The sequence below is a fragment of the Equus asinus genome, chromosome 21 (assembly GCF_041296235.1).
Source record: "Equus asinus isolate D_3611 breed Donkey chromosome 21, EquAss-T2T_v2, whole genome shotgun sequence".
Classification (NCBI taxonomy): Eukaryota; Metazoa; Chordata; class Mammalia; order Perissodactyla; family Equidae; genus Equus; species Equus asinus.
In genome coordinates this window covers 9606580-9627354 of record NC_091810.1, presented here as the reverse complement: position 1 = coordinate 9627354, position 20775 = coordinate 9606580, and the positions used below count along the sequence as shown (strand labels likewise).

General features: G+C 54.3%; 1 protein-coding gene across 1 annotated transcript; it reads right to left on the bottom strand.

Moving 5' to 3' along the window:
* Positions 1 to 11763: 11763 nt before the first annotated feature.
* Positions 11764 to 17533, bottom strand: LOC139041372 (ral guanine nucleotide dissociation stimulator-like). The gene is made up of 10 exons (XM_070492815.1): positions 17388 to 17533; positions 16388 to 16603; positions 15939 to 16042; positions 15341 to 15410; positions 14494 to 14562; positions 13976 to 14050; positions 13357 to 13389; positions 12861 to 12981; positions 12564 to 12655; positions 11764 to 12229 (listed from the first exon to the last, which is right to left on the bottom strand). The coding sequence occupies exons 1-10, from the start codon at positions 17394 to 17396 to the stop codon at positions 12113 to 12115; spliced, it is 906 nt and encodes a 301-aa protein (XP_070348916.1). The 5' UTR covers positions 17397 to 17533; the 3' UTR covers positions 11764 to 12112.
* Positions 17534 to 20775: the final 3242 nt, after the last annotated feature.

Sequence of the window (20775 nt, the reverse complement as noted above, 5' to 3'; positions counted from 1 at the left end):
AGCCACAACCACTGAGCTGGGCGTGTCTGTCAAACTAGCACGTGCCTGTCCCTAGCACACGTCCTGCCCAGGACAGTGGCTGCCTTTCGACACTCTGCCGGAAGAGGGAACATTTTCCCGGTTTCTCTTGCACACAGATTAGGACCTTGTTTTCTGATTCAGTCTCCGCAATGGCTTCAGCTCTAAGTGGGGAAAATACCGTCAAAAGCTCAAAATGTGCACATAGAGAGGACGAGGCCAGAGGAAGGTCCTGGGCAGGCAGGACTCTTCCATCTCAGGCCCACTAGGGACTCCCTGTTCACCTCTGACCTAGACTGGATCCCCCTGGGCTTCTGGTCCCTGACTCCCAATACCATTTCCTGCTTGCTGTGTATCCAAGGGGAAAGCTGTGGGATGCAGCTTTTAGGGCCTCAGCCAGGTCTCCCTCCAGAAACCTAGTGCTCCCAACAATCTGTTTCAGAAAATATCACCAGAGACAACACTTTCCAACTCATCTTATGAGGCCAGCAGTACCCTAAAAGCAAAACTAGAGTTTAAAAGTAGGGAAAACTTGAGAACAGCAAGTCTCAGAAATGAGCAGTTACCGTCTTCTACAAATATTAGAAAACTGAAGGCAACAATGTAAAACAATCATACACCAGGACAAAGAGGAAATTTATTCAGGTATGCAAGGTTGTATCAGCATTCCAAAATCAAATCAATGTGATCCACCCTGTCACAGGCTAAAGGAGAAATTTATACATATCTGTCAGTTGGTATGTAGGGGAAGTCATCAGATAGTACATATTAGATATGTCAGGTTCTTTTTCTATCAATTGCACCTCATTAAAGCTCTTACAAAAATGAATATAGATATAGAATTTACACTTTCACAAACTTTTAGAAAATGGAACAGAGACCTAAATGTAATGCAAAACAATACAACCTCTAAAAAGATTATGCAACAAACTCTAAGTGGACTCGAATCTGGAATTATGTTATTAAGATACAAACTGAAAATGTAATCTATGAAAAAAAACTGATGTTAGACTTTATTTATTATTTTGGTAAGGAAGGTTGACCCTGAGCTACCATCTGTGCCGATTTTCCTCTATCTGGCCTGTGGGATGCTGTCACGGCATGGCTTGACAAGCTGTGTGTAGGTCTACACCCAGGATCCGAACCTGTGAGCCCCAGGCTGCCGAAGTGGAGTGCGTGAACTTCACCACTGCGCCAGCGGGCCGGCCCCAAGTTAGACTGTATTAAATTAAAAACTCCTGCTTTGTGGAAGGCAAAATCGATGAGTCAAAGGACAAATTACAGACTGGCAGACGATATTCGCAAAACAGATATATGATAAAGAAAATATGTCCAAGATATATGTAAAGAATTCTTAAAAGTCAACCACAACAGGGGGCTGGCCTCGTGGCCGAGTGGTTAGGTCCGCGCGCTCCGCTGCAGGCGTCCCAGTGTTTCGTTGGTTCGAATCCTGGGTGCAGACATGGCACTGCTCATCAAGCCACGCTGAGGCAGCGTCCCACATGCCACAACTAGAAGAACCCACAATGAGAAATATGCAACTATGTGCTGGGGGGCTTTGGGGAGAATAAGGAAAAAATAAAATCTTCAAAAAAAAGTCAACCACAACAAAAAAATAAACAACCTTATTGAAAAATGGGCAAAAAACCTGAATATATCCCTCACCAAAGAAGACATACAGATGGCAAACGAGCCTGAGGACAGACAACCACCGCCACAGGTCATTCGGGAATTTCAAATAAAACCTCAATGAGACACTTCTACACACCTATTAGAACTGATAAATGCAGGAAACTGACAATACCAACTGCACGTGAGGATGTGGGGCAAAGCAAACTCTCATTCATTGCGATCTGGAAAGCAAAATGGTACAGCCATATCAGAAGATAGTTTGGCAGTTTCTTACAAAGATGAGCATAGTCTTACCACACAATCCAGCAACTGCATTCTTAGGTATTTACCCAAGTAATTGGGAAATAGGTTTACAAAACACCTGTGGGCTAATATAGATAGTAGCTTTATTTATACTTTCTAAGCACTGGAAATGACCAAGATGTTCTTCAATAGGTGAGTGGAGAAAGAACCGGGGTACAGCTATAAAATGGATTATTATTATTTAGTGATAAAAGGAAACAAAGCATTAAGTCACAAAAAGACATGAATGAATTTTAACGCTTATTTCTAAGTGAAAGAAGCGATCTGAAGAGGCTATTGTAGAACACCAATTTTATGTCATTCTAGAAATGGCAAATGTATAGAGACAATAAAATGTCAGTAGTAGCACGGTCTTCATGGAAGAGGAAGGAGAGTTGAATGGATAAAGCACAAGGGATTTTTTAGTGCAGTGAAACTCTTCTGCATAATACTGTAAATATGGACAAAACCTTAGATAGTTATCAAAACTCTGAATTTTACAGCACAGAGAGTGAAACAATGTGTGCAAGCAAAAAGCCACGTATGTGTCCAAGAAAATTCCCGAAGTGAATGAAAACTGTGGAAAAAATCTAACTGTATTACAAATGTATGAAACAGTCTGAATGAAGGGAGTGGGTGAAAAGGTGCAGAAATATGTAATTTGGGAAGTGAGTCGAGTCTGTAAAACTGAAGATGAAAGAAACTGTGCAGACGCACTGTATTGTAGCTGATAAAGTTGTGACCCGGGGGGTATTGTTAACAATGCTGATACTTCTATCCATGTGGACTGAAAATGAGCAGATAAGTAAATGGACAGTGAACAGTGGGCACAAGGTTATTATTTGGAGTAGGAGTTTACAGATAAGCAAGGAGAAGAGGCTAGAGTGATCCACGTGGTGATAGAGTTGGAGACATCAGTGTGAACTTACTTTAGCTGAACATAGACACAGAAGGCTGTGTATAGATATATTTATAGGTGTTTGAATACACACAGGCTACTACACACAGATATATTTCCCTGCTATGTCTGCTGAAAGAACCTAATGCCCTGACAGCTGCAAACACACCTGGTACCCAGGTCTTAATTCTAATACCACAGTCCAACAAAAGGAAACAGGGTTCCTTGTAGAAATAACCAATTCTAGGATTCGGGAAGGAAATGTAAGAAAATGAGACTAAAGTGTCATTCAACATAAGAAAGTCATGAAATGCTACTCAAAAAAAGCCAAGAATGCTGGAGGGACGCGAAAGGGACACATTGGCTAACTGAAGGAGCTCTCAATCGCCAAAGCTGGAACAACCTGAGCAACAAAATAAATAAAGTTGTTGGATTATAATCCGGAGAATGTATGAATATCAATACTGTACCAATGTAAATAACTGAATAATAAGGAAATGAAAAGACACAAATCTCCTGTGTGGGAGAATACCAATGATTCACTCGGACATTCTGCTCTAAAGGAGGTCGAGGCTAACTCTCCGCTTCTTAGGCGCGGGCTGCACAGACAAAAGTCCCTACAAAGGGCACGGTGTGGACAGAGGGGACAGAGTGACTGCGCAGGGGAGACATCTGACAAACGCTGCCTCAGCCAGGTGACCAACATTAACATCAATGGGGGGAAGTCACAGGGAGAGCATGGACCCTTGAAACGATGAGATGAAAATGGCAATTTACCTCTCTGATCTTCTTGCCCCAAATCCATAATCCCAATCTAATCATGAGAATAAAACAGACAAATTCTGTTGGAGAACATTTTACGAAACACCTGACCGTTACTCCCTAAAACTACCAAGTTCTTCAAGAACAAGGAAAACCCGAGAACCTGTCACAGCCAGGGGAAGCTAGGCAGAAAGGACTAAATGTAGTGTAGGATAACAGACAGGATGTGTTCATAAGAGTAGAAACTGCGAACGGAGCTGAGGGAAACTCTCTGTACCATCACAGCAAGTTTTTGTAACTGTACAACTGTTCAAAAAATAAAGTGAATTAAAAATCAGAGTACTAGCGAAATGCAAAATACCTGGAAACCATGAGTTCTGAACATGTCTCCAGACTCCATTATGTGCCCTGCACAAGCACTGTCACTACAGTCACATTCTTCATGAAATAGGATAATGATACCAAATTCATAGTTTCTGGGAGATTTAAATAATGAATATAACATTTCTGGCATTGTTTCTAGTAAAAATTCACTACTTAATGGAAAAATTAATCGGAATTTTGGGATACGTTATTTTTCACCCTCAGAGACCCGCTCCTCTCCTTCCACTCCCAGGGTTCCCGTGCTGTTTCCGTCCCTCAGTCTCTCTTACACTTTGAAAGCAGCAACAGTCTGTTCCTCACATTGACCTGGGTGACTTTTCCACAGAGCAGACCTGATCACGGCTGTCCCCTCACATGAAACCTGCACTTACTGTCCACTAATTTCAGAATCAAACCACAATCCTGTGGCCAAAATATAAGGCTCTTTCTTAACCTGACTGTGTTCTCTCTGACCAGGCTCATTTCCCACCCTCTGCTATGAAGGATTGGTCAGATAGGAATAATCTGCATCATAATTACAATGTCGTATTGCAATTTTATACACACACCTTCCAGTCTAATTACCCCTAAATGTCCTCCTCTCCTGGCTCATCCTGGAGTGCTCCCACCTCTCGATTACCTGGGAGAATTCCAACACCTTGTTCAAGGCTGAGCGCAGTCACAAGCTTGTCCGTGAAGCTTTCACTAGACTCTCACTGAAGAGTCAACTTCTTTGGATAGACTTCACCAGAGTTCAATGTCACCTCCGGATATTACAGTTTTTTTACATCTCCCATCATGTTTAGCCAATGAGTGCCTTGTGAGAATAAACAGTGTCTTAGTCATTACTTAATATCCAGAATAAGATTTAGTGCCTACCATACATCAATTGCTGGGGAAAAAAAGATTTTTTTAATGACTGTAAAAACAAACTATTGAAGGAGGATAAACAGACATTCCCAAAATGGGAAACAAAGAATAAACCATGAAAGACGGAAATACTATTGAGGAATGAAGGCCCCGTGATGAAGCACAGACACTGGAAAAGACAGAACAGAGAAAGAAGTTTGATTCCCGAGTTTCCTTCCAGAATCAGTCTGTACTGGCAGCACTTGGTGTTACTACATTCTCTCTAACTTATTTTCCCTAGTGATGCCCCCAAAGTAACTGCCAATAAAAAGGCTCCCTCACACCATCACACGTCCCCTCAGCACTTGTGAAAATGCCGTGCTCACCTAGATATCATCACAGAACAGCCTGAGAGCACCGATCCACCTTCCTCCGTGGACGAGTCATCGTGTTGGAAGTCACGCCTCTACGAAGGTCAGATGGCCCCTCCTGGGCCCTTTCTCACTTGCTGTCAGCCAGGTTCTACGCTTGACACAGCCCTGCATCATCTCATTGGCTTCACAACTGCTGCAGCGCTGAACACAACAGCAAGCCGTTACCCTGTAAATATCCGTGCAGATTGTTCACGCAGATGCTAGCGCTGAAGGGACAGGAGTGCTTCACATGGTGACCTGTTATTAAGTCCAAAAGTTTGGTCACTGTGCCGACCCAGAATCTGAGCAGCACCGTCAGGAGGCAGAGAACACCACCTGCGGCCCCTTCTGCAGAGAAAGCCTTTAAGCGACCTCCCGAGACACCTTCCCTTCTCCAGGGAGCAGAGGAACATCGCCTCATCTACTCAGAAACTTAATGCCAATCACGACACGCCAGTTGCAACAGCATAAACAGCAGCAGGACCCAATGGTGACAGGAAATAACTCTGCTTCCCTCTGCAACTGCTTTATGATCATAGACCAAATCCTTCCCCAAACCATCCTGCTCAGCATGGCCTCAAAAGCAAGGGGCTGTCGCTCTGAACTCCTACAAAGAAATGCTGCCCTGTGTTTCCTCCGACGCTTGCGAATTTCAGCCTCGACAGGCGATCCCAGTAAAACAGAGAACAAGAACAAGAACAAGAACTCAGGAGGCTCTTCCACCGTCCCCCAACCCACCGCCCTCCCACAGCAAAGCAGGGCGTCCAGGTCGTTCCAGGACAGGGAGCTGTGGGGAGACGGGAGGCGTCCACACCAGGCGAGACACAACCAGGTGAGTCGCGGGGAGGCAGGCAGAGAAGCAGGCGGCCTGCCGCTCCCTCCGCCCGGACTCAGCCGGCTGTCCCTCCCTCGAGCCCCTGAGAGCGGGGAGCTCAGCAGGCTGCCTCTCTGAGCCTCAGACAGCCGCCAGGACGGCCCCGCCATCGCTGGGGAGCGGGGACGGAGGGGACGGAGGGGACGGAGGCCCCGAGGAGCCCTGTGCAGCCCGCGAGCCCCGCGCCCCGGCCCTCGAGGACAGCGCCCCGCAGGCCTCAGCGGACACGGCGGGCCAGGGGCGCGCCGCCGCCCGGAAGGCTGTCCGGGACCCGTGCCCGGGCTCAGGGCGCGTCTCCCCTCGGAGCGGCCCTCCCGCCCCGCTGCGGCCCTGCCCGCCGTCCTCCGAGGGCCTCCTCGTCTCCGCGGAGCCCCGTCACAGCGCTCCCGCCCGGGCTCCCCGCGGAAGCGACGCCCGGACCCCGGCGTCGCGGGCCAGGGCGGCACAGACCGTCCTCCGCCGGCCGAGCGCCCGACGCGGCGCGCGTTGGACCGGCCGCCCCCGCCCAGGAGGGACGAAGCCTGGACGGGACAGCCCCGCGCGCACTGGGCTCAGGGGAACCGGATCTTCGCGGACGCCCGGGAGGCCCCAGCTTGCCGGCTCTCCGCGTCAGGCACGCCCCTCACGCCGGTCTGAACCTGCAGCCCCTTTCACCGGCTCCACACGGTGGCACCGCCACGCCTGACGCGGACGTCTGGGGCTTCCCCATTGGCTCAGGGGCGGGGGGCGGAGCGAGTGAGGAGGCGTGGCGAGCGGGGAGGCGCGGAGACAGAGGAGCCGGGGCTGCAGCCTGCAGCCTCACAGGGGAAGGCCAGAGAGCATAACTCTGAGTGACAGGCAGAGCGGGGAGGCGGGGCGAGGGGGGCGTGGCCACAGAGGGGGCGGGGCAGTCGAGCCGCCCTGAGTGGGGAGACAGCAGGAGCGCGAGGAGCAGTGTGAGCGGAGAGGCTGTGCCAGCTCGGGAGCACAGCGTGTTGGGAGGCGTGGCCAACAGGACGGCCCCCGTGGGAGCGGAGCCCAGGCTGGCCAACTGCCTGCTCACAAACGCCTGGAGCCGCGCCCCTCCTGCCCGCTGCCTGCTGGGAAACGGAGTCTTTTTTACTGGAAACAGAGAAGCTGCGTGTCTCTGCCCCTTGGCCTTTGGGAAATGTGGTCCACAGTCGGACCTTCGGATCAGATGCCACAGCCCTCCATGCCAGAAAATCCCAAATGAACGTGTTAGGTCATTGATAACTCTATGTTTAATTTTTTCTAAGCAAAATTCACCTTGAGGTGGAAAGTGGCTCCACGAAGTTGAGTTTCGTCACCCAAAATAACTGCAATATTTTCCGTATTCTGCCTGCAGGAACCAAAACACACTTGTTTGGGTAGGTTTCCCAGGTTTTCCCTGTAAATCGAGATGAGGCAGTAGGTACAGTCCCGGACAAAGACAGAAGAAAAGAGACAAATCCATTTCCGGCATCCATGGCCTCTGACTCTGTCTTGACCCTGAAACAGAGGTTTTCAGCATATTGCTGCTTAGGAAGACAGAGGCTCGACACAGGAATGTGAACAGCAACAACCAGAGAAAGCTTTGTGTGCTCGCCCCTGAGGGCTTCCTCAGGGGCCCCATCTGTTCTTAGATTTTTCCTAGGTAGGAGCCATCCTTCTTTGTCTCTTTGTATGCTCTAGGACTTTTGGCAGAAAACTTACCATTTGGAATATTGTGACGTGACAACTAGGGAAATCAGGTTCTCCCCCTCCCCAGCATTTCTGGGGGATGCTGACTGCAATCGATGGTGATAGTTTCTTTAGGGGATATTCTGATCCAACCCTGAAAGTTCTGTAGTGTTTGTCATGTGTGGCCACTGAACACTTGGATCTGTTAGCCTAAGGATCTTCTAGAGATTCTGAGTTCAATGGGTCTTCAGATGTCCTCCTGGGGAAACAGGGCGAACACTGTATGTGACAGGGAGAGAGACTGTCTGCTTTGGTGTAGAGAAAGAGCATGGCAGACTGCATCCAGTTCTCCTTTCATTCTGGCACACAGAAGACTAGGTTTCCTAGCCCTCTTGGTTTTCGAATGGACGTGTGGCTACTTCTGCCCAAGGCATCACTTTTAGGCCAAAGGAGAAAGGAGGGTGTGTAAGGCCCCAGGTGCTCTTTGTGTCCTTCAGTGGCAATGGAAGAAGGCGTGAGTTTCAGATGGTGTAGCAACAAGGTCATGGGGTCTCCATCAGCCTTGCCCAACGAGACTTGGGAAGCAGGGTTCCCTTCACCCCGGCGAACAATGTTTGATGTAAATCTGAGGAGAAATACATCTTGAGTCATGGATTTCTTAATCATTGCATTTAATTTCTTACCAGAGCATTACCTAAGGTTGTCCTGAAGATTACGATGACCTACCCTCTCAGATTGTCTAAAGGGTGATTCTCCCAAAGCAGAATTTCCTGAATCTCATATTGCTATGGTCAGAAGTCGTGTCTGCTGATGGCTGCTTGTCACATATCAGGGCCCTGCCAAGAGACTCTGAGTCTGATGGGGAGTATTGCATGTGGAAAGTGTATGGAAGTGTTCTGGAGAGATATCCCTATGGGAAGGTAGCAAAGCAGAGATGGTCGCAGGAGAAGCTGAAGCCGAAGCCCGGTGCCACTGGGTCTCAGCCAACCCTCAGGGATCTCTGGAGCTGGGACGGCCCTTTGGTGTTGTCCCAAATTGAGACAAGGGGACCAGGCTTCTTACTCTCTTATCTGCCAGACATGGGCCCCTGGCTGTCCCTGGAGAGGGCTGCATCCTCTGGTTAGGCGCTTCCCTATGCTGTGGGCATGTCCTGTGAGGGACAGAGCTGTGAGCTGTCCTCAGCCAATATTCCCAGGAGCTGCGGGGTGGATGCCTTGGCCTTGAGCATGAGTCTGGGCTGAGTCTCAATGTTTCAACGGCACTTCTCCTTCACCATGGTCTTCCTTCCCAACCCAGTTAACAAACTCCCCATCGGAGGATGTCCCTGGGAGGACTTATGTAGAGCTCTGCCTTTCCCTGTGATTGGCTGAGAGAAAGGCATGGGGGAAGACCAGAATCTCTCTCTCCAGCATTCAGACCCTCTTACCTGGGGGCTTCTGGAGAGCTCCAGAAGGGTTCCGACCTCGGCTGACAGTGCTGAAGTTGTTCCTGTAACAGTGGCCACGGATTTGCTGTAGTCAGGCGCTTGTAGTTAGGTAGAGTCCGATTCCCTCCAGAGAGCCAGAACAGTGTGCTCTCCAAGGTCTTGGCGTCACAGGGACAGGCCTGGTAGACATCGAAACCCAGGGGCAGGTTGGCGAGTCGAGGGGCGTTCTCGTTGGTCTCCTCAAGGGTGAAAGAAAGGCCAGTCTATGCTGATAATTCTTCCAGACACACCTAAGCCAGGGGGCAGCATTCGGGAGAATGCTCGAGTCATGCCATTCAGGGACAAATCCTAAGCCAAGCCTAGAGAAAGGCAGGGTTCTGGACTCAGGTTACCCGTCCAGAGATGCTCCTGTTTTGGCAGATAGAGGGGGTGTGAACATGGTTCCCGGGGCTCTAGAACCCCCTGGCATGGCTCTCTCACTGTGATGAGGCAAATCATGTCCAAATCAGCAAGACGGGTGTTCAGGGCACTGTGAGTAGGGGGAGACGGCATTAGGCTGGATGGTATGGCTGTCAACTGGACAGATTTTTTGTTAGCTCCATAAATGGAAGATGCATCTGTGCATGGACCACACGGCAAGAAGTTCTCGAGGTCCGTGAGTGAGGAGTACAAACGCCGTCTCATCGACCACTTTGGAAAGACTGAGTTGAATCCCAAAGTGGCCTTGTTTTCGCTTGCACTGGAAGCCAAGATGCAAGCATCCGTCCCCACCTTAGACCTGGAATAGTTTAAATGGCACCCAACTTACCAGTTCCTCAAACATTTTGAGCATTTCCTGCCAACACCATATTCACCTGAGGCATTTCAAGGGACTCACATTGTTACTTTCTCTTCCCCTAAGTCAGCTCCTAGGAAGCCAGTTTTGGTAACTTCTGTGTGCCTTGAACAAGAAACATTTCATCCAGATTTGCTAATTTCTTTCCTCGTGGACTTCCGCAACCTACTTCCAATTTGGAAACCCAAAGATGGGATGAATGGTGCCTCCTGTGTCCACAGCTGTACTCCCACAACAAACTAAACATTGCTACCTGCTGGGTCGGCTCTCAGGAGCACCCCAGTCCCGGAGGAGACTCTCTTGGGACACCCATGCCTTCATCCCAGCCCTGGGCTAGCCCTGGGACCTGCCAGGACTCTTTCTCCTCCGAGGGACAGCACAGCCTTCCCCACCTTCCTCTGGCAAGTCTCTGCTGGGTGGCTGTGCAGCATCAGCAAAGACCTGGGCTGCTGGGGACCAGGATTGATCCTCAGCTTCCCGCTGAGCTGAGACAGCCTCCCTGGCAGAGCCCAGCCTGCCTGTGTCTGAGTGACACTTGCAGCCACCAGGAAGGAGGGGATAACTCAGAAGTGCCAAGCGCTTCACCCTGCCCTTGTCTTTCAGGCTCTTTCCAAGGGACGACATTGGAAAGGCTGGGTGGTCACGCTTTTGCTCCTGCTTCTGGACCCTGTGCTCCTGTTGAGCTCAGAGCAGTGTCTGTTTAGCACCCAGATAGGAAGCATTTCAGCATTTCCCTTGGTAAGGCTGTGTCCACACACATCCACAGATCATCAGGTTGCTGACATTCCCCGCAAGACCCCCAACTCACACCCTTCTTAGGCCTCCTCTTTCAAAGCTCCCAACAGGAAAGGCACACATCCCCATGACAGAACCACAGCACAAGACTGTGGAAAAGAACACAGCCAGCCGAGGGGCTGCACACTTGCTGGGCTCAGGCACAGCAACGACTTTAGGAAAATCACTAAAAATACTCCAGATTGTGTAAATTTGGGACTGTCCGACACCACGGGCCTGAGAAGCACAGAGGCCCAGAAGTCACCCTCGGCAGCAGGGAGACTGTAGGGTCATTCCTGGTCAGGATGATGATTAGAAAGGCTGGGGGCATCTAGGGAATTTCTGCCCCAAGATACAATTGTATGCAGAAGTGCAGAGATGCTGAAAATCCTAGTTCACAGGGAGCACTAGGTTTATGGAGGGAGACCTGGCTGAGGCCCTAAAAGCTGCATCCCACAGCTTTCCCCTTGGATACACAGCAAGCAGGAAATGGTATTGGGAGTCAGGGACCAGAAGCCCAGGGGGATCCAGTCTAGGTCAGAGGTGAACAGGGAGCCCCTAGTGGGCCCGAGAAGGAAGAGTCCTGCCTGCCCATGGTCCATGTCCACAGGACCTTCCTCTGGCCTCGTCCTCTCTATGTGCACATTTTGAGCTTTTGACGGTATTTTCCCCACTTAGAGCTGAAGCCATTGCGGAGACTGAATCAGAAAACAAGGTCCTAATCTGTGTGCAAGAGAAACCGGGAAAATGTTCCCTCTTCCGGCAGAGTGTCGAAAGGCAGCCACTGTCCTGGGCAGGACGTGTGCTAGGGACAGGCACGTGCTAGTTTGACAGACACGCCCAGCTCAGTGGTTGTGGCTCTGCCTGAGAAAACGCCTCCAACCGCTTAGTCCCAAGAGGTCGGAGGGGCCATCTCTGCTCCTGGACAGGGTGAACCACACTGCAATGATCCTGTCCTCGGCGGGAGGGGCACTTGGGCACGTCCTTCAGTAGCCAGGGAGGGGACTGGCACTTCTCCCTTCTCCACATAAACTGAGCTGCTCACTCTGGGAGATTTCTAAATTCGAGGAGGAATGTGAGTTTCTGGATCTGGTTTCCATGAGCGCTGCGAGTGAAAGACTCACACCTCCACTCCCAGGATTAGAAAGAAGCAACAATTTAATATAATACTCAAACGGAGCATTTACCATTGACAACAAAATATGGCCCCGCCAAATAGGGAAATAGGTGCTGGGCAAAAGGGGGGAGGGGGAAGAGGGGTTGGTGCCTTCCCCCGTGGCCAACAGGGGACCCCAAGAAATGGATCACAAAGTTCTCCTCATCAGAATCAGGGGAGGTGGCCCTGTGCACCCTGAGTGTCAACGCTGTGTCCCCGCTGTAGCTCAGCTGGTCTCAGGAGGGTCATCGACCACCAACACTGGGCCCTTGGTTGGGGGTCTGGTGTCTGGAGAAAGAGAGGCATTTCCTGAGCGGCCTGCCCTGGAACCATAGTGCACACCCCATCCCGGCCCCCACTGCGCTCTGTGCTCCAGCCCTGTGCTCAGTGCTCAGTCAGCCAACAGCACCCCATCTGTCCCTGACACAGGGGCTGATATTTAGCGTCACCCACTTCACAGAGGAGGAAACCAGTCCCAGAAACGTGAGTGCAATCGCCCAGGACGGGACTGCTCAGCAGTGGAGCTGGAGCCCAGGGCCAGCTGTCTGCCTCCCCAGGCCCACGCTCAGCCTGAATGTTTCCTGAGCCCGTGGATTCAGCCACTGCCAGTCTGGACACTCACTCTGCCCTGAGCAGTTCTTCTTGTGTTTGGAGAAGAGTCGAATCTTTCTGACCCAGTGGTATCGGGGCTCCAGCTGGCAGGACAGGCTGTAGCTACAGGACAGAGCGGAGCTGGGAGCTCTCAGGAGCCACACATCACATGTGCGTCCTGGAGCCTGCCAGCAGCTGGAGTCGAAGGGCCCCAGGGGTTGCCATGCAATCAGATCAGGGGCTGGCCATGGAGCAACGGCCATGGGCTCTGGAGCTGGTCAGCAGAGAGAGTCTGCCCTGCCCTCCCCCAACTCCTGACCCGACTCACCTCTCCTCCTGCTCAGGGGCTCCACGGCCTGGAACCAGGCCCCAAAGTGCTCGTCAGGCTGCACGGTGTACAGATTTGCAGCCTCCTGGAGCAGCTCGATCTCCTCCATCAGTTTGAATTGCTAGGAGAGAGCAAGCACAGGATGCCCACAGGGCCTGAGTGGGGGACCCTGCAGGGCTCGTGGAGGGGCTGAGGAAGGGGGCAAGGGGCCAGTCTGGGGCCTTTGCCCACTTGGGAACCCTCCCTCCCTGCGATTCCAGTCAGCGCTTGCCTGCTCTCACGCTTGGCCCCAAATAGTTCCTCCTCCAGGAAGGAGTCTTTGATGCCAGCCCTTCCCCCACCCGCCAATGCCATAAGATCCCTAGCTCTGTATATCGAACTGTGCAAATAAATGTTCCACCCTGGGGATTGGGCCAGAGGGGGTCCTGCCCACTGCGGGGGGGGGTCTCTGATTTCCAACCCTAACCCTCCCCACCAGGAGGCCGCAGCCGCTTACCTCATTCCATTTCCGACAGTTGAGCACATTGCCCTGGAAGGCAGACAGCCGCAGTCCACCAGAAACAGCCCCCTTGGGCCAGCACTAGCCCTCGTCCACACCTCTTGCAACGTTGCACTACTGCCAGTGGGCAGGCCCATCCAGAGTCCGGACTTGGACCTGGGCCAGTCTCTGGGCTCCAGAGCAGGGGGCGCAGAGCAACTGAGGCAACAGACCTTGTGACCCAACCCTCTCTGATGACACGTGGGGAGACTGAGGCCTCAGGCAGGAAGGGACAGCTCAGCCTCTGATGTGCTTCCTGACTGGGAGGGGCCCGACTTCTCTTCCCTCACTGGCAGGGCCAGAGGGAGAGGCTGAGTCCAGCTCAGACACCACCTCCTGCGGCCACACAGTCAGGCAGCTCTGAGCCTCAGCCGCCCAGGGAACCTGGACGGTGGCTTATGCAGAGCCTGCGTCACCCACTGGGGAGATGGGCCTGACACCCCAACTCCCACGCGAGGCTGGAAGCCCTGCTGAGAGGACCTTTTCCAAATGCAGAGAGCTCAGGGCTCAGGACAGGACTCTCTCCTCCCCACCCTCAGGAGCCTGAGCCCCCGGACCCACCTCCGGGTTCACTCACCTCCACATAATCCTCCATCGTAGCGTCCAGCAGCTCCAGAGAACGGAAGAACGTCACCAGGGAGGGGACGACACCCTGTGCCGCCATCGGGATGGGCATGGTGATGAGCTCCCGCTCTCAGGTGCCCCCGTGAACCTTCCCCTGAAACCCCTCAGCCCAGCCTCCTGCCCACCCCACGCTCCCACACAGAGCAGCCTAGGATCCTCGGGACACCCCAACACACACAATTCCCTCCCCCGCTCCCCTCCAGGAACACCAAACTCCATCAGTCAAGTCCCAGGGCTGGCTGTTGGCCCCTCCCAGGGGCAGTGGCCCCTGCCCTTCCCCACCCCAAATCTGCCCTGCTGCCAGCCCTTCCAGGCCTCCTCCTGCTCACTGCCACTGCAGGCCTGTCATGCTTGGCAGCCACAGCAGATTCGCCTGAGGAGGAAGGCCCCTCTCCTGAGGGAGGTCTCCAGCTGGGAGGGGGAGCCCCCTCTCCTCTGACTCCTAGGCCCCTCCCCCACAGTCACCCTCACCTGCTGCCGCTGCCTCTCCTGGGCTCCCTGGCGGGCCCTCTCTGCAGTCTTTAACACGGAGGTCGCCTCCTGTCGGGGCCGAGGACAGGGTCAGTGCGCCCATACTCCTCTCTGCATGTCCCCCAAGGCCCCTGATCTCAGACCCTGGCCATCGGCTCCAGTCCCCTGCTGCCTCTGCTGCTCCAAACTGCAGGGTGCTCTGATTCTAGACCAGTCCCAGCTCCAGGACTCAGTCCTGTGTGACCTTGGGCCTGCCCAGGCCTCCCTGGCCCTCTTTCCTCAGCTGAAAAGTGTCAGGAGAACATCACCTGCTTCCAGGAGTCTCCTGAGGACTCAGAGTCATCTGCGTGTCATCACTGCTCTCCCCTCACCTCTGGAGGAGGAGCCGGCACAAATCTCCTTGCGTTCCTGTCCTCCCTTGGATGGTAGCACCCCGCTGGGAGGCCTGCACCGCTGATCATTTCCCTCCACTTCCCAGAGGAGGAGACGGAGGCCCCCAGAGGGGCAGCGACTGGCTCAAGGACCCACTGGGAGAGGCTGCTCCCCGTGCCAGCTACAGGCCCTGTCCCCGCTGCCTTCACCCCAGCCCTGGCTCCAAATCTGACCAAGGCCCCGACCTCTGGACTCCAGGGGTGTGTCCAGACCCCAGCTGAACAGACAGGGAGGGGGAGGGCAGGGTGTCTTGGGGGACCTGGCCGAGTGGCCCCGGCCTGCCCCACCCTCACAGGGCTCTCTGACCCCCAGCCTGGGCCGAGCCTTGCCATAGCCTCACCTCCTAGGATCCCCTCGGGATGCTCCCCTCCCCTCTCCTTCTGGCCTCCTTCCAGATCTCCAGCCACCAGGTTACCTGCACTAGCAGCTCCCTGCTCACGCGTTTCTCTCTCCTGACCCACTTCTTCCAGGTTTGAGAACTCTCCCTGCGGGGTGGGGAAAGAAAGAAAGCAAGCAAGCAAGAAAAACTGTGGGATGCTTGAAGGCAAGTCCCATTTATTTGAGAACCCAGCAGATCCAAACTGCCTGGGGCCTGGATGAGGGATTTCACTGGGGTGTTCTGAGCTCTAAGGTCCCCATGAGACTGCCGAGGGGCCTCTCCTCTTGTCCCTTGGGGCCTCCATTCCCAGATGTCCCAAACAGATCTCTTTGGAACAGTGTTGGTTTCAGCTGCATAGAGGCTTCTGTTGCTGCAAAGGAAACACCTGAGATTCTCCACCTGGGCTCAAGCCAGGATCTGGTCTGGAAGGAAATGAATCCCTGGGACGGAACTGCTGGCCTAAGGGCGCTGAGAGACTCAGAGACCCAGCACCCAGGTCAGTCCCTGTGCCCGGTGTTCGCTGTCTCCCAGGTGGTCTCAGCTGACTTTGGGGGACATGCTGGCCCAAATCAGGCTGCCTGGGCCACCTCACCCTCATGGTGCTTGGCTGGAGAGCAGACCACCCACTACCCACCTGGAAACTTGTCCCCAGGTGTCTTGGAGACGGGCAATGGCAGGGCTCTGCAGGGCAGAAAGGATTGTGTGGAGGGAACAGAAGTTCCCGAGGCCTCGACACTCCTGGGGAAGCGAAGAGATGGAGCCGTGAGGGGGAGCTGAAGCTCTGCTGCCTCTGGTTTCTGTCCCCTCACGGACTTCCCCTGTCCTGGAGGAGACACATGCCCAGGGAAGCCAGGGAGGGCACACCTGCCACCCGACGAGTAACACTGCCAGGCACAAGGATTTGTAGCTCAACACAAGGGAGGAAGTGAGCTTGTCCCCACTGGGACCTCAAGTCAAGGTCAACGTGGCCCTGGCATGAGGGTCAAGGGACAGTCCAGGGACTAAGACCTCAGACTTCAATCCTGAGAGCTGAGAAACAAGAGGCAATTCCCACGCATCCAGACAGGGCGTGCCAAGGCTTACCTCAGCCACCCTGATCCACAGCTCAACCACCCTGGCCCTGTCCTGCGCTGTCATGCTCGCGTCCCCAAGGCAGGTGACGAGGATGCAATTGGCCATGGTGTTGTCGTGCATCACAGTGTCACGGACGGTGGGTGCCAGGGACTCGCGTTCCCTGTTGTCACGCTCCGACCAGATGGAGCCGAGGCAGTGGGCGGGCACCAACGTCTTGAACAGCTCCTGCAGAAGATTCGGAGTGTCACCCGGTCCTGCCGCACCCCAGCTCGGCGTCCACAGTCTCCCATAGGCCCAGGCAGGGTGAGATCAGAACTGGAGCTCAGGAAGCAGAGCATGTGGCCTGAGGCTTGTGGGAGTCCCTGGGTTTTGTCTGTGTCCACTGAATGCACCCAGTCCAGGATGACCCTGGACACAGTACCGTGGGGAAGGGAGGGAACATTTGCTCCCAGCCCCGTCTCACTTCCTCCAAGCTCCAGAAGGCAGCCCACACATGCCCACCAGAAGGGCCATCATCCACCCATCCCAGTGCCCCTCGGGTCCCACTCCCCATTCCCATGCACAGTCCCCCGAGGCAGGGACAACCCCCAGCTTTGTTTGACTGTCTCCACTGGAGTCAATACACATCACCTTCCTGCTAAGTGCTGAGGCTGTCCGGGCCACCTGCGCAGATGGGGGATCCACCCAAGGACCTGGCAGCACTTCAGTGAGTGCCCATCCCCCACCAAAGGGCCAGACTCTGCCCACCTTCCACTCTCTCCCACCTCATTCATCGGCACAGCCACCCTGTACAGCAGGTGCTGAGTGTCCGTCTCTACCGTCCCCTGTTCGCTAGGGGACAGCTAAGGCTTGGGGAGAAAGAAAGCTGCCCAGGTCACAGTGTTGATAAGAGAGGGAGCAGGGATTTGGACCCAGATCATCGGAATCCCGAGCAGGGAATGGCAGGTGCGGGGCGGCTCATGGCACCGGGAAGGCAGGGGCCACCCGCCCCGCGAGCTCCTCTGCTCACCGCAGCCATCCTCGTCAGCTGCTCTGCCACCAGCTGGGGAGGGAAGTCCAAGATGTTCAGCTTCTCCTCCCGCAGCTGGTCCTCGGTGGTCACGGCCCAGGGGCAGCTGGGCTCTGGGGCTGCCTCTAATGGTGGCCCTTGCTCTGGTCCTGGAGTGGCCGACTCAGGGGCTGCTGGCTCCAGCTCTACCACACGTGGTGAGACTGGAGGTGCAGCTGGCTCCAGCCCGGGGGCTGGCACTGGCTCTGGCTTTGGAAGTGGCAGGAGCTTTGGAGCTGGCTCTGGAGCAGGATAAAGAGAAAGTTTCACCCACACACCTGACGGTTTCTGTGCCTTTCCAAAGATAGGAAGGGCTCCACTGCCTGTAAGGGAACGCTAGGCCATGAACCTCAGCACAGACAGTCTTCCCAGACTCCAGTCCCCTCACCTTTCCGTTCAGCCTCAATGACCTTGAGATGCTCCAGGTGGCCTGGCAGAAGGTAGGCATGGCCCTCCACGTGGGAGCCGCCAAAGCTGACGTGCAGAGTGGCCAGCTGCAGGGTCCAAGAGGGAAACCGCAGGGGCTCCCTGCAATCCTGCCCTTGGCCCAGCCAGGTTCCCAGCAGGAAATAGATAACACTGCGGGGAGGCAGATGGGCCAGAGAGTCAGTGGCCCGGCCTTTCCTTAAACACCGCCCTCCCAAGGCACTCTTGTTAGCATCTGCGCCCCTGTGCCAGACCCTCCCCCTCCAGAGGAGGGCCCCATCCCAGCCCTGAGCCCTGGCTGGCTGTCCTGGCTGTGGCAGGCCTGCTCATCCAGCAGGCTGAACACAGAGTCTGTGAGAGTCTCTTGTTCCCACTGACACTCTCCTCCCTAAGGGTCTGGACACAGCCCATCCAAGCCCTGCATGAATGTGGGCCACTGGAATGAAGACTCCAGCAGATTTGGGAGCAGCTTGCTCACACACCTCCTACTATGGACCTGGCAGTGGTGCTCACAAGGTGTGCATGTGGAGAAAGGGAGGCAGGAGGAGCTGGGACTCTGCTGGGAGTGGGTCTCTAGGGGACAACGCAGCCCAGCCTCCCTTCCAATTCTCAAGGGACCTGGGACCCATGCACAGCTCTCTTTGAGTCCAGTCCTGCCGGAGTGGAAGCCACCAGAACTCAGCCCTCCCATGGGAATCACAAGATGGGTGAGATGCAGGGTTCTCCCAGGCCTGACCCGGCCACAGCCTCCATCCTCTCCCCGCACCCTGTTTGCTAGAGACAGGAGGCCCTCCTTCTCGACCCAAAGACCACTCACTTTGGGAGGTGGTCCTGTCCTCCAGCATCCCGCACGCAATGGGCCAAGCTGCCTCCATGTGTCCCAAAGGGGATGAGGGCATCGCCCGGGATGGAGGGTAGATGGGACCTGTGAATGACGTCAAGTGTGACTGTCTGACTCTCAGAATAGAGGGGACGCCCAGGGAGGCTGTCTGCTTCAGTCACTGAGTGACACTTAGTGTGTCCAGAAGTCCTGCTCAGAGTAGGTCCTTCATAGACATTGTTGAATGACCTCCAACCAGAACCACCCCAGGTGTCTGAGTGGGCCTGTGGCCCCTCTGTGGCCCTAGAGATCCCTAAGTGGCTACACCAAGGACGAGCACCAGGACCAGCTGGATGGCATCTCAAACTCCTTGACAGGGTGCTCTCCAGGTGCTTTTCCAAACTCAAAAAGCCACAAGCCAGTGAAGGGAGAGGAAGACTACTTTCCGTGGGGGACAGAGAAATAATCACCACCAGCAACCACAGCACGGCCCACCACCCTCTCTGCAGAGCCAGGCACCAGGGCAGCACCTAGAGGGCTGATCCCATTCATCCCTGGGAGAAGCCTAGCAAGTTCATCCTCTCCCACCCCACGTTTCAGAGGAGCCAACTCAGGCTCAGAGAGATATGGTGACATTCCCAAGGCAAGACACACAGCTGGCAGTGGGCAGAGTCACCACTGTGCTGAGGAGGAGGCAGGCAGTCACCTGGGAAACAGCTGCTCCAGGACCTGGTGGGCTGTGCTGGAGCCTGAGTAGCTGCAGAGGGAGGTGATGACACTGCAGAGCACTCTGCTGGGGAAATCTGGCAGCACAGACTCTGAGAGCCTCTGCATCGTGCCTGCCTGGAGGGCACGCATCCTGCAGGCCTCAGTTATAGACACAGTGGACTCATCTTCACTCTGGGTGGGATGAGGAGGACACAGGGTCAGGGCCACCACTGCAAACCACCAGCGTTATCGAGGTCTGCAGCTGACCCAGGAACTCCTAGCCCCTCCCAGACGTGTGCAACAGGAGACACATGAGCTCCCACACTCAGCAAGGTTCTGGGCTCTCAAAGTACAATCTGACTTTGGTCCTGCAAAGGATTCCACATTGATCTCCCTCGAGGCCATTTGCTCGCTGAGGGACAACAGAGCTCCCTCTGTGCAGAGCACCAGCCCAGTGAATCCTCAACAGACACCCTCTCTCTAGAGAGGAGAACAGAGGCTTAGGCATGCCAAGTGGCTTCTCTAGGTCCTGTGGCTCAGAACTGAGAACCGCCCAAAGTGAGGGCTGAGGGACATCCCCTCTAACTGCCTGAGGCTTCATCAGACCCTGACCTGGAGGGAAATGTTATGTGGCCACCTCACCCCTCCCAGGTCTGGAAACAGTGTACAGGGCAGTGACACGTTCTGAGAATCCCTTTGACTTTCAAACACGCTGATGGTTATTTCTTTTACATTAAAGGGAGTTTGGAGACCCTTGTTATCGAGGTTTCATTATCCAAAAAAGGCAAAATTCAAAGATACTCAGGGCCTATTGGGAAGTGACAACGACATCAACGTTTTCTCTAATCTTCCTAGGAAAATGCAAAGAGTGCCCTCCTACCCTCCTATGCAGCTGGTGGGGAGGAGCGGAAGTCCAGATTCCTTTGGGAATGGGACTGTGGGACACACATGGGGGACAGCCCTGTTAGGGTCCCAGGAGAACGGCAGTTTGAGGTTGGATTCTGGGCCTGCCCTCGTCATCTCAGGGGCCTGGGTGGGAAGACCCCTCCGTGCCCACTCTCACCTCAGAGCAGCCCTGGTTATTGATGGTGGCGCGGTGCAGCTGGTCCCTGTCCAGGGAGATGGAGTACCCGAAGCCATCCGTCAGCTCTTCCACCACCTCCTGCGTGCAGCTCTGCAAAGACAGTGCCCGAGAGCCGGGCCGGGAGGTCTGAGGGGCATGCCTCGACTTGGCCACAGGAGGAAACCCCAGCACAGATCAGGTACCGAGCAGCATCTGCATAGACCTCTAGCCAGGGAGGGAATGAGATGACACCTGGAGGGCTCAGGACTAACCTATGGGTAGAGGAGCTTGGTTCCCAGCACCCACTCTCCCATCCTGCTAGCCACCACCTA

Coding starts and splice junctions, on each gene's coding strand:
- LOC139041372 (XM_070492815.1), bottom strand. Junction 14,051..14,493: donor AGGAGAGGCAGCGGCAGCAG/GTGAGGGTGACT, acceptor ATGGCGGCACAG/GGTGTCGTCCCCTCCCTGGT. Junction 12,982..13,356: donor ACTGTCGGAAATGGAATGAG/GTAAGCGGCTGC, acceptor GCTCTCTCCTAG/CAATTCAAACTGATGGAGGA.